The sequence below is a fragment of the Citrus clementina genome, unplaced genomic scaffold (genome assembly GCF_000493195.1).
Source record: "Citrus clementina cultivar Clemenules unplaced genomic scaffold, Citrus_clementina_v1.0 scaffold_8, whole genome shotgun sequence".
In the NCBI taxonomy this organism is placed as follows: Eukaryota; Viridiplantae; Streptophyta; class Magnoliopsida; order Sapindales; family Rutaceae; genus Citrus; species Citrus x clementina.
The window spans coordinates 20,958,101-20,971,134 of NW_006262022.1; the positions used below are offsets into that span (position 1 = coordinate 20,958,101).

The window sequence follows — 13,034 nt, forward strand, 5'->3', positions numbered from 1 at the left end:
GGCCTATTGTTGTGGCTGTCTATTTGTCCCAATTAATTTAATTAATTGGATACATGAAAAAATGTACGGGAAATTAATTGTACAACCACTTCAACAGCGATACAGCCACTGTATTATAAGCGGACCCATACATATATGGTAACAGATGATTATTATTTCTCAAATGATAGAGACTGCGGGGGTCATAAATTATTTCCTTTGACAGCAGTTTCAATTATTTGATTGCTTTGAGATCAGCATAGTACTTAGATATCCATCCTTCAATGATCTCTATTTCAGTCTCACGTTGCGTGACCAACCAGTCGGGATCACTGCTTTGGTTGGCTCGAAGAATATCCAAGCAATGAGAGCCTGCAAAATAATTAATATTAATTTTCTCAGTAACAACTCACCCGCCCCAGTATTTTAAGGGCATACGCCTGTAACTAGTGAAACATTTTTATTTTTTTGTAGCCTTTAGTCTATTCTACTTAAATTGTGTAAATTTAAAAATAATTTTTAAAAACTTAATTACCATTTCCTGCATAAATATGAATGTTGATTGAGTTATAGATCACTTACCATTGATGGTAGCAATGGCGACGACACTATCTGATATGTTCTCCAATACCCTAAAAAGTAAAAAAAAAAAAAGTTAGTATCAAGAGAGCTAGTCATAATTCATAACTAATTTTTATATATAATTACAGGAAGAAATTTAATTTCTTTATAAGCTAATTATTAGTATTTTAAAATTGGTTACCCGCCACTGCTGTAAGGATCTCTGAGTCCATTGGAGAAAATAATGTTGCTAGCAAATCTTTGGAGAATCAGTTTTATATCCTGCAATAATTTTTGAAATAGGATTATAATATATTGTTACCTATCACATAAATGTTCCAAAATTAGAAGATAAATAATTTGAAAACAAGAAGTCATTAATTAGTCTCCAAATTGCCTTGAACTGTTAAAAATAAATAGACACCCCCCGTTTTGGTGAAATGATCACAATCAAGAACTCTCTAATTTTAGATTTGATCATCACATGCACTATTTTTTTTTTTTTTAATAGTAACTTACATAGCCTCCATAGTAAGCAGTGACCCAATGAGGCCGCGGGGAGACGCCATACAAGCTCTCGCACCCGTCAATGAAGCTGCTTAGATTGAAAGGAGCAGGTTGGAACATTGTAGTATTGTCAGTGCCAATCGGTATCACCATCTCGCTGCATGTCTGATATTTAAATACACACTAGTCAATATTCTCATTAATTATGATCAACAATTAATTAGCATACGTTTAAGTTTCTTATAAGAAAAAAGAAAAAAAAAATACAACAGTAAAAAGATGATCTCAAATCATAATTATTATTTTTTTAATACACCCATTAAAGTGAGAACCCAAGACCTAAACTTCAGTAAAGAGACTCCTTAATTATCACGGAAGCTAGACCTATATGCTTCATCACAAATAATCAACTTGTGCAAGGAATTATACATTTACTTTTTGGGAATATGATCCTCTCTTGATCTGAGCTCTACTGAGTTTTTAAAGATTTTTTGTCATGTGTCATTTAGTAATAGTGTATGGGTAAGATTAAACTTCTTTTACTTTTTTATTTATTAATTACCAATCAAAATAGAATTATTTACTCAAGACATGATCAGATCATGAGAGAATCCTGATCCTATTTTTTAACATTGTCTAGCTATTCCTAACAGGGGCAAACTAAATGAGATATTAAAAATTTATCAAAAATTCAAGTAAATAAAAGCAAATGAAAGTGCCATTCTCCATTTTGAAAATTCAAAGGCATGTATCATGAGTCCTCGTGGTACACAATATTGTTTGACTGACTCTATGGTGTTTCGTTCTTGTTAATGTCAATTCTTGTCATTCTCACAATTTAATAATTAATAACAGAATTTAAAGTTGTTACGCGGTGGCCGATTATCTTGTCAATGTATCATTGCCATTTGTTATGCCTATCCAATTATACAAAAATAACAACAATAATAAATCAATAAATAGTACATAGGTAAGAATTAATATTGAAGGTGACATGTAATGAGAATTAATGTAAATAAATTACCTGCCATCTCCATCCTACGGTGGTTTCACTTTCAATAGTGGGTGGATTAACATAGCATGACATATTTCCTTCGTGAGCAACAACCCCAGCAAATATTTTGCTAAGAATATCATTATCAGTGCCTAAAGCTGCCCCATCAATGCCACCACAGAGCATGTTAACTGGATACTTTGGTGGCTGATTATATTGAGCTGCATCCGCATATACCAACTCCAAGTAGTCTTCCAGCTCGTATGAATCTTTCAATGGCCTAGTAATCCAACAGAACAAGAGAGTAAACAAAATTAAGGATATGAAAATTATCAGGTGCCGACATTGGTGTTTAATTAGCTGCTAAACTGAGATATATGTTGCGTACAGAAACTCAATGATATTAACTTGGTTCAAACTGGAATAAGGAAAATTATCGACCCCTATTTTTTGTCAAAATTTAATAATTTTTCCTGGCATGCGTTTCAAAACCCATCAAAATCTTCGAACAATATTAAAATAAATTATTATTGTTACTTTCAACATTTTAGTGTTTTTTACTCATATGCTTCTACAAATTTTTGTTGCTCAATAGTAGGTTTAGCAAATCAGGAGTAAAACAGTATTAAAAATAATTACAAAAATTTTGAAGGACAACAAAATCTGTTTAACAGCAGGAGGTTTTGATAAATTTGAAAACATGATGAGAGAAATGATTAATTTACTGAGATTACAGGGGGGGTTTTTTGACTATTTTCCCCACCAGAAAAGTTTTTCATTTTTTTTTCTTTTCCGAAATTCATCATTATCAGAAAACCAATGAGAGATATTAGACAAATTAATTTTCAAAAACAAAGCAAAGGACGCACAAATATACTATAAGAGAAACGTTGCCCTACATGTGTATTAATGATTATAAGAAACCAAAAGGATATACATAAAAAGACAGAAGAACTTTGGTATATTACTTGCAAGTTCTGAATTTCTTGCTGAGGATTGAGAGACCATCAGGCTTAGAAGCAACCTTTTCTATCTCTGCCCATGACTTCATTATGGTTTCGTAGCATGTCTCACTTGCTTCCTGCACAAACCACCATGCATCTTTTTCAACATCTATCAATTTGATTATGAGGTAACAGAATAGCACATCAAACTTTTCAAGTATATATTACTCTAAAGTCCCTGGTGACAATAGAATAATATCCATTTCGTGGCGTGATGTCATCAAAATACAGAATTGGAGCTGAGGAGGCCAAGGCTCCAAGGGCGACATGCGGATATTTTAGACGAAACCATGTAGCGAGCACTGGGGGGGAAAAAAAGGTTAAAAAAAACTAATCAATAAAAATCCGTTAATAGCGTTCATCTTATATTTTTCGTCTCAAGAATCAGAAGATGATGCATGGCTAGCCAACTTACTTCCTCCATATGATCCCCCGATGACGATCACCGGAGAATGCCTAGCATTAAATTTTTCCTTTATATACAAGAGAATTTCTGCATAGTCCGTTACAGCTTGTGCAGAGTTGAAATAGCCAAGAGTGCTTGCATTTTTCAAGGCTTCTTCTCTTGACCCAAATGGAATTGATTTCCCATAGTATCTATGCTGGAGATAAATAAATTGATTCACTATAAGAAACAATTAATTCATTAATTCGAGCATATCAAATTAAAACTATCTGTATTATGATACCTCAATATATACTAGGAGAGCATTGAATCGAGCGGCGTTATCAGTTAAGAAACCGATGATAGAAATATCACCGTCTAAGGGCCCTTCAGCACCGAGATATACAAAGATTGGTGCATTCGCATCAGCACCTGCACCGCCACCCCAGTACTTGAAATTGATAACGTATCTTTGTTGGAAAGTTGAGTAGCTTTCAGGCCTGTAGTTGAAGTGATCAAGTGTCTGGTTGTAGTAAAATGTTTGGAAATCTTCGGAAATTGTTGCTGAAAGAATTTCTGGGTTTTGTAAAATTGTTCCTCTGGTTGGACTAAGCCTTGGAATGTTAAACCTTGTGGCAGAAACTTGGAGTGAGGAAATTACCGTGAAAATGTATAGGAGCCATTGAAATGAAGCAATTGAAGAGTGCATGGTATTGGAACTTGATAAAAGAATAGTCGTGAGCTTCAATTAATTGGTGGTTGGAAGTTTGCTGCTGGTACATCCTTTTATAAAATGGATTCTTAGGTAGCGTTTGTTTTTTTATCTGAAATTTAAATGGGTCTGAATTTTTTTAAGATCTGAATAGGTCTAATTACGAAAATTTGAATGACATGTTTGTTTTTCTTTTCTAATATCTGAATATAAGTGGTATATTATTTATTTTTACAATAAGAAAAATCTTAAACTTGATTATTTAACATTTATGTCCTTGTAAATTAAAACAAAAAAAAGAGGATTGGATTTTATAGTTTAGGAAATAAGTTATATTACAAAGATATTTTTGGAATATAATATTTGCTTGTCATTCAGACCTTTTTCCCTTTAGATAAAAGTCACAAAAAATTACTTTTTTTATTCAGATGTGAATGTCTAAAAATCAGACATAAGTTTAAAAAAAAAAACATATTTTAGAAAACATCTGAAATTAATAAAATTTCAGACTTCAGACATTTAACAATCTCTTAGTTTATTAGATTCGTTAATCATTATTGCTATTGTGAACTACTTACATACAGTATAGCTAATTTTACCAACTTAGACTAAATATAAGATTAATTTGTATGCTATTATTTTGAGATAGAGAAAAGCAAGCAGAAGCAGCAACAAGTGGTTCCTTTCACTCCTTATCTTCTTAATTGACCTGTTACAAATATCCGGCCAAACTTACGAGTTAAGCATATGGATGCAACACACCGAAGTTTGTTCTAGGGAATTAAATTTAATGTTGAGCTAAACTTTTTATTAATGTTTTTAAAACATTTAAAACATACAATTAGTAGTTATTGAGTTAGACAATGGCGGACCTACAACCCTAGAAAAAATCATTCAAACCCCTTTTCTTTTGATTAATTTTATATAAGAATAGAGTTTTTACTTTACTTTTATATAAGTCCCTAATTAAGTGACCTTTAGGTTTTCATCAAATTTCATAAAACAGTAGAGTTTTTATTTTATTTTTAAATATATCCCTAATTCAATTATATTTTTTTTCCAACTGAAATTAATTACTTATTTTATAAAATGATTAAATTATATATTTATTGAATAGATTGAAAACATTAGGGGTTTAAAATGTTATTACTACTTTAATTTGTTTTTAAAAATTTTAATTTAGAAAAGTATGTCAATTTAATATAACATTGTCACTAGTCTTAAAAATACTAAAAAATATATAATAAAAATTATTAACAATTTCATAAAAAATTTTATGTGAATGCTGAGATTTTATTTATTAGTTACATTAACTAATAAAATAAGTTAGAAAACAAAATTTGAGTATTTTGATATGATTTTTTAAAGAGAGTCAAAGTGTCTGACAAATAAATAACGCCACACAAATACCTTTTTACTAGGTTAGAGTTTAGTTTATTATTGAAACTCTTGACGACTAATATTTTTATAATTTATAAAGATGAAAAAATTTTAATTTTTTAATTTATTTAAGCTTGGTAATTAAGTACTTTTCAAATATAAAGTTCTATTTGTAATTTTTAATTGATTATAATTGCATGTATTGATTTATTCTAAATTGAAATTCTTAATTGATTTATTAATTCTTATATAATTAGATGTTAATATATGTTGCAATGTTATATTCCATAATTAAAAAAGGAAGATTGCCACTTTCCCCCCTACAGTAATCAACATATACCATTTCCCTCCCTACTATTTTTATAATGGCCAAAAACCCCCCTGATAGTATAAGTTTACAATATTACCCTTATTTTCAACTAATCTTTTATTTATATTTATTATAAATTAAATAAATCACATTAATAGAAACTAAATAAAAATTAAGCATTAAAAATAAGAAATTTATATTTTGATATGAGCAAAAAAATTAATAATAAATTTTTTTTTCTTGTACTTATTTATTTTGTGAAAATTTTCTTATAATAAATATATAAAAAAATATTATAAAATGATAAAAAAATTATTATAAGAAAACTTGAATGACAAATAAAAATTTATTATAAGATAAATAATAAAATATTTTTCCTATACTTTTTACATTTAATTTTAAAATATTACAAAATATTTATTATAAGAAAATGTTCACAAAATAAATAATTACAAGAAAAAAATTTTATTATTAATTTTTTTGCTCACATCAAAACATATATTTATTGTTTTTAATACTTAATTTTTTTATTTAGTTTCTATTCATGTGATTTATTTAATTTATAATAAATGTAAATAAAAGAGTAGTTTAAAATAAGGATAATATTGTAAACTTATACTGTCAGGGGGGTTTTTGACCATTATAAAAACAACAAGGAGGTAAATGGTATATGTTGATTACTGTAGGGGGAAAAGTGGCAATCCCCCATTAAAAAATAGTATTTTATATTTGAATTATCTTTTCTTTTCTAGTCTTTTTGTACAATTATTTTTATTTAAAGTACATATTTATAGGGTTTTTCGTGTCCCCCTTATTTGATGTACTTTTCTTTACTTATGAATAATTATATTCACTTCAAAATATAATTTTTTTAATTTAGCCCAGGGTAATATAAAGTTCTGGGTCCGTCCCTGGAGTTAGAATATAAAACTAATTAAATTTTAAGCGTAAACTATTATACATAAACGCGTGATAAAAGATTATGAAGAGTTGTGCACAATATTTTAAAGAGTTGGACTATTGGCACTTCTCCATAATTCTTTTAAAACCCCTCTTCTATTATAAATAAATTTTAGGAAAAATACTCTAATACATCTCACATCTATTCTATCTCACTTCAAACTTTTGTATTTTCTCTCTTTAAAAAAAAGAAAAAGAAAGAAAAACTTTTGTATTTTCTCAGCTATCACATTCACACAAGTAATTTTGTTTTCTCAAATTCTCTATAAAATTTTCTTCAATTAATAAGATAGTCTATTGATAATAAATAAAACACATTCTGATAAAATTATCTAACTTTGTACATCATAATCTTAGAGATAATTTATTTTATTCATTGATTTTTATCAAGAAGTTTATCACCGATAATTATTTGTGGGGAGCGAGAAAAAAATATTAAAAGATTCACAAATTAAATGTTTTTATTTAGAAATAAGGGTAATTTTGACATTAAGTTTAGTATAATTGAAAAAGAAATTTTAAAAGAATTTCGGAGGAGTGCCAATAGTCCAACTCTATTTTAAATCAACTTATTTAACATTTGTATTCTTCACTAGTACATTACACATTATTTGTGTTTTTTTAATGAGAAGTCGTGTTAAACTAAAAAATAATTTTTCTAAGTCAAGCTTTTTATTTTTTTTTTCTAAGTCAAGCTTTTTCTAAGTCGTATGAGCAAATCACATTCATAAAGACCGGTACTTTGGAAGTTAGTAACTGTACACTTCGTAGAAGAAATCACAATATTTGACTTTTCTTTCTGCTTTTTAATAATTTGATCCAAGAATACCAACTCAAAAGAGAGAAATATGAGAAGCAATAAGTTACAGAAATGTCTAGAATTAGAAGCTAAATTACAGAAGCAAATTAATGAGTTTATACATTGATGCCCCACAATCCTCATTAGTCATTCCTCGGTGGCCGGCTGGCCTTCTAGATTTTAGCTTCTGATGTATTTTTCAAGGAATCTATAGACCAATAGTGGACGTAGTAATGCAAACATTTTATTAAAAGATCTATATAATAATGTGAAGATCGATTGAACTAGATAAGGGTAAGTATATTACACTTTGGTCCTTTGGGTTTGAACTAATATTTAATTGTTCAATTGGTCCGTATGATGTGAAGAATTGCCTAAAATATGTATATCTCGTTACTTCCATGGTTCAAATTATTCTTCTCTTAAGACATATATGTTGATCATTGCATAAATTTTCAAATTAACAATGAACTTAAATCGTTTATATATTATTTCCTTTTGTTTTGAGTACAGTTTCTGTTATTGGACTGCTTTAAGATCAGCATAGTACTTAGATATCCATCCTTCAATGATCTCTACTTCAGCCTTGCGCTGAATGACCAACCAATCTGGATCACTGTCTTGGTTTGCTCTAAGAATATCCAGGCAGTGAGAACCTGCAAATTATACAATAACTTTGTATCAGTAACAAATCGATATTTATGTACATAATTTTGAATATATATGTAAATATCATTTCAAATATGCATCACCTTCCATTTGCCGTGTGAATGGCAACTACACTTTCTAATGCATCCTCCAATACCCTACGATATATATAACATGCTTTATTATTAGCCATAATTTGTACATATACACTTATAATTATGGTAAGCTCGTTTAATTCCTATATTTTGAGGTTACCAACAGTTTAGTCCTTATATTTTTTAAAAGTACCTCAAAAGATCATTGTAGTTAAATTATTGACACCCCTGCCTTACTTTTTATTTCTTTTGGCTTGCTTTCATAATATTATACTCTTACAATAGTGTATTTTTACATTAAAAAAAATTAAATTGCTAATTTAATCTAAAAATAAAATAGAAACAAAAGGAATATATATATATAGAACACTTTGCTTAGGAGTTAATATTTTAATTTCTTATTAATGCCCAAAAAATCGGTAATTTAATTTTTTTACAATATTAACTTTTTTTGGATCTTTCACAAAAACTAATAAATATTCTTTTAGTTTTTATTTTATTTTTATGTTAAATTGATAATTTAATTTTTTTTAATGTTTAAATAAAAAGAAATAATATTATAAGAGGGTAATATTGTAAAAATAAGTCAAAAGCAACAAAAAGTAATGGCAGAGATGTCAATAGTTTAATGATAGGAATGAGCTTTTACCCTATATGATTATCCTTTAGTGAGGGCATCCTCACTTTAAAAGGGAAAATGGCACAAACAAATTAAAAAAAAAAACACATACATACAAACATATAAGTATATAACACTAATTAAAATAAAATAACTTATACGTTAATTACCCGCCACTGCTATAAGGATCTCTGAGCCCGTTGGAGAAAATAATGTTGCCAGCAAATCTTTGGAGAATCAATTTAATATCCTGCATTTATGATTGGAAATGCCTTGTAAATGTCCCGAAATCAGAAATATATACTTAATTTACAAGTAAATTTTAAAAACGGTTCATAAGACCCTTGCATAGCCTCCATAATAAGTAGTGACCCAGTGAGGCCGAGGAGAAACGCCATACAATTCTTGCAGTCGTCGATGTAGTTGCTTAGATCAAAAGGATCAGGTGGGAACATTTTCGTATTGTCAATGCCTATGGGCATTACCATCTCGCTACATCTCTAATTAAAATTAAAAAACGCACCACTCATTATAATGTTGTCATATGTTACGATCAAAATTTGGTACGTGGTTAAGTTTCTATCACATATGCAAATGGATATATAATGACTTTATTTTCTTCATCGATCCAAAGGGTGTGTGATCATATTTAAATCTTGTTTGACCTTCAAGTATACCTGTTCTTGTTCTTGAAGTTATCACTAATGCTTGTTATAACCATAATTTAATAATGACAAAAATGAACCATAATCATCATTATTTTGGAGGTTGTGTTGTCATTTGTCAATGTATCACTGGCAATTTACTCCTAAATTAAAAAAATGTTAGAATATTGTGATGTTTTGGAATGTAAATTACCTGCCATCTAAATCCCACAGTGGTTTCAGATTCATTGATTGGTGGATTAACATAGCATGACTTATTTCCTTTTGTAGCAACAGCCCCGGCAAATATTTTGCTAAGAATATCATTATCAGAGCCTAAAGCTTCCCCATCAATGCCACCACAGAGCATGTTAACTGGATACTTTGGTGGCTGATTATATTGAGCTGCATTCGCATACATTGACTCCAAGAAGTCTTCCAGCTCATATGAGTCTTTCAATGGCCTAGTAATCCAACAGAACAAGAGAGTAAACAAAATTAAGTACATGAAAATTATCAGGTGCCGACATTGGTGTTTAATTAGCTGCTAAACTAAGATATATGTTGCTTACAGAAACTCAATGATATTATCTTGGTACAGACTGGAATAAGGAAAATTATCAACCCCTATTTTTTGTCAAAATTAATATTTTTTCCGTCATGAGTTTCAAAACCCATCAAAATCTTCGAACAATATTAAAACAAAGTATTATTGTTACTTTCAACATTTTAGAGTCATTTGCTCATATGCTTCTATAATTTTTTGTTGCTCAATAGTAGGTTTAGAAAATCAGGAGTAAAACAGTATTAAAAATAATGAAAAAAATTGAAGGACAACAAAATCTGTTTAAGAGCAGGAGGTTTTGATAAATTTCAAAACATGATGAGAGAAATGATTAATTTACTGAGATTACAGCGGGGTTTGATTATTTTCCCCACCACAAAAGTTTTTCATTTTTTTATTCTTTTCCGAAATTCATCAGTATCAGAAACCAATGAGAGATATTTGACAAATCCAATGCGAAGGACACATAAATATACCATAAGAGAAACGTTGCCTACGTGTGTGTTAATGATTATAAGAAACCAAAAGGATATACATAAAAAGACAGAAGAACTTTGGTATATTACTAGCAAGTTCTGAATTTCTTGCTGAGGATTGAGAGACCATCAGGCTTAGAAGCAACCTTTTCTATCTCTGCCCATGACTTCATTATGGTTTCGTAGCATGTTTCACTTGCTTCCTGCACAAACCACCATGCATGTTTTTCAACATCTGTCAATTTGATTATCAGGTAACAGAATAGCACATCAAACTTTTCAAAGATTTATTACTCTAAAGACCCTGGTGACAATAGAATAATATCCATTTTGTGGCGTGATGTCATCAAAATACAGAATTGGAGCTGAGGAGGCCAAGGCTCCGAGGGCAACATGCGGATATTTTAGACGAAACCAAGGAGCGAGCACTGGGGGGGAAAAATTCAAAAAAAACTAATCAATCGAAAAACGTTAATAACGTTCATCTCATATCTTTCGTCACGAGAATCACACGATGATGCATGGCTAGCCAACTTACTTCCTGCATATGATCCCCCGATGACGATCACCGGAGAATGGCTAGCATTATATTTTTGCTTTATATACAAGAGAATTTCTGCATAGTCCGTTATAGCTTGTGCAGAGTTGAAATAGCCAAGAGTGCTTGCATTTTTCAAGGCTTCTTCTCTTGACCCGAATGGAATTGATTTCCCACAGTATCTATGCTGGAGATAAATATATTTATTCACTATAAGAAACAATTAATTCATTAATTAGAGCATATCAAATTAAAACTATTTGTATTATGATACCTCAATATATACTAGGAGAGCATTGAATCGAGCGGCGTTATCAGTTAAGAAACCGATGACGGAAATACACCGTCTAAGGGCTCTTCAGCACCGAGATATGCAATGACTGGTGCATTCGCATCGGCACCTGCACCGCCACCCCAGCACTTGAAATTGATAACGTATCTTTGTTGGAAAGTTGAGTAGCTTTAAGGCCTGTAGTTGAAGTGATCAAGTGTCTGGTTGTTGTAAAATGTCTGGAAATCTTCGGAAATTGTTGCTGAAAGAATTTCAGGGTTTTGTAAAATTGTTCCTCTAGTTGGACAAAGCCTTGGAATGTTAAACCTTGTGGCAGAAACTTGGAGTGAGGAAATTACCGTGAAAATGTATAGGAGCCATTGAAATGAAGCAATTGAAGAGTGCATGGTATTGGAACTTGATAAAAGAATATTAGTGAGCTTCAATTAATTGGTGCTTGGAAGTTTGCTGCTAGTACATCCTTTTATAAATCGGATTCTTAAGTAGGGTTTTTTTTGGTTTGAAATTTAAATGGGTCTGAATTTTTTTACGGTCTAATTACGAAAATTTGATTAACATGTTTGTTTTTCTTTTTTAAATCTCTGAATATAAGTGTTAAGGAAGCTCATGTATGCAAAGTGATCAGCAAAGCAGAGGATTATAACAGCTCCAGATCACAGTTATAGGTTGATGACTTGGCTTGCCAGCTGACACTTGGTGGTTATATAGTTTCTTGTACACGTGAATGTTAGTTTTAGTTTGTTATAATAGCTAATATGTATGTTTAGTTAGTTAAGCAAATTAGCTATACAGCTACGCGTGTATATAAAGAAGAACTTTGTACAGTTTCAATTGGTAATTCTGATTAATGCAATAATAAACAAATTTCTAGAATCTTCTTATTTCTCTCAAAGTTTTCTTAGTATCTAAACAACTTGATCTTTTACTTGCTATCAGAGCTAGAAATAATGGCGTCTATTAATCTAGCTTCTTCATCTAATCAAATCCAAACACCTGCTGCAAATTCAACTACTGTTTCATTTACTTTCAACACACCAGTGAAACTTGATCAATCTAACTACCTCATATGGAGATCTCAAGTACTAGATTCAATCCGCAGTAACAGACTTGAAAAGTTTATCGATGAGTCAATCAATCCTCCTCCATCTCACATTGCTCAAAGAGTTGGAAATGACCTCAGATCTGTAAAAAATCCAGACTTCACAACATAAAGATCTCAGGATCAAGTGCTGCTTAGATGGTTGCTCTCTTCAATGAGTGAGGGAATTATCAGTTTGGTGTTCAATCTGGAGACATCACGTGAAGTATGGAAAGTTGTTGAGGTACAGTTTGGCTCTCAATCTAAATCAAGACTTTTATATCTAAGGTACATGATGAATTCAACTAGGAAATACGATATGAAAATAACAGATTACTTCATTAAGATGAAAAATATAGCTGATAATATGGCTGCAGCAGGGAGTGCTTTGAGTAATGATGATTTAATTCTTTATATATTATCTGGCCTAGGACCAGCTTATAATTAGTAACCACTTATATTACTGGTCAAGGAGTTGGAAAAATGGA

The 13,034-nt window shown here is 30.4% G+C and overlaps 1 protein-coding gene and 1 pseudogene across 1 annotated transcript; both read right to left on the reverse strand.

Moving 5' to 3' along the window:
• Window positions 1-132: 132 nt before the first annotated feature.
• LOC18034988 (lysosomal Pro-X carboxypeptidase) lies at window positions 133-4,185 on the reverse strand. The gene is made up of 9 exons (XM_024178740.1): window positions 3,735-4,185; window positions 3,461-3,647; window positions 3,214-3,347; window positions 3,010-3,122; window positions 2,072-2,321; window positions 1,060-1,212; window positions 743-822; window positions 562-611; window positions 133-351 (listed from the first exon to the last, which is right to left on the reverse strand). Exons 1-9 carry the CDS (start codon window positions 4,137-4,139, stop codon window positions 215-217), a joined length of 1,509 nt encoding a protein of 502 aa, XP_024034508.1. The 5' UTR covers window positions 4,140-4,185; the 3' UTR covers window positions 133-214.
• A 3,903-nt stretch (window positions 4,186-8,088) lies between these two features.
• LOC18034776 lies at window positions 8,089-11,886 on the reverse strand (annotated as a pseudogene).
• Between the last annotated feature and the right edge of the window lie 1,148 nt (window positions 11,887-13,034).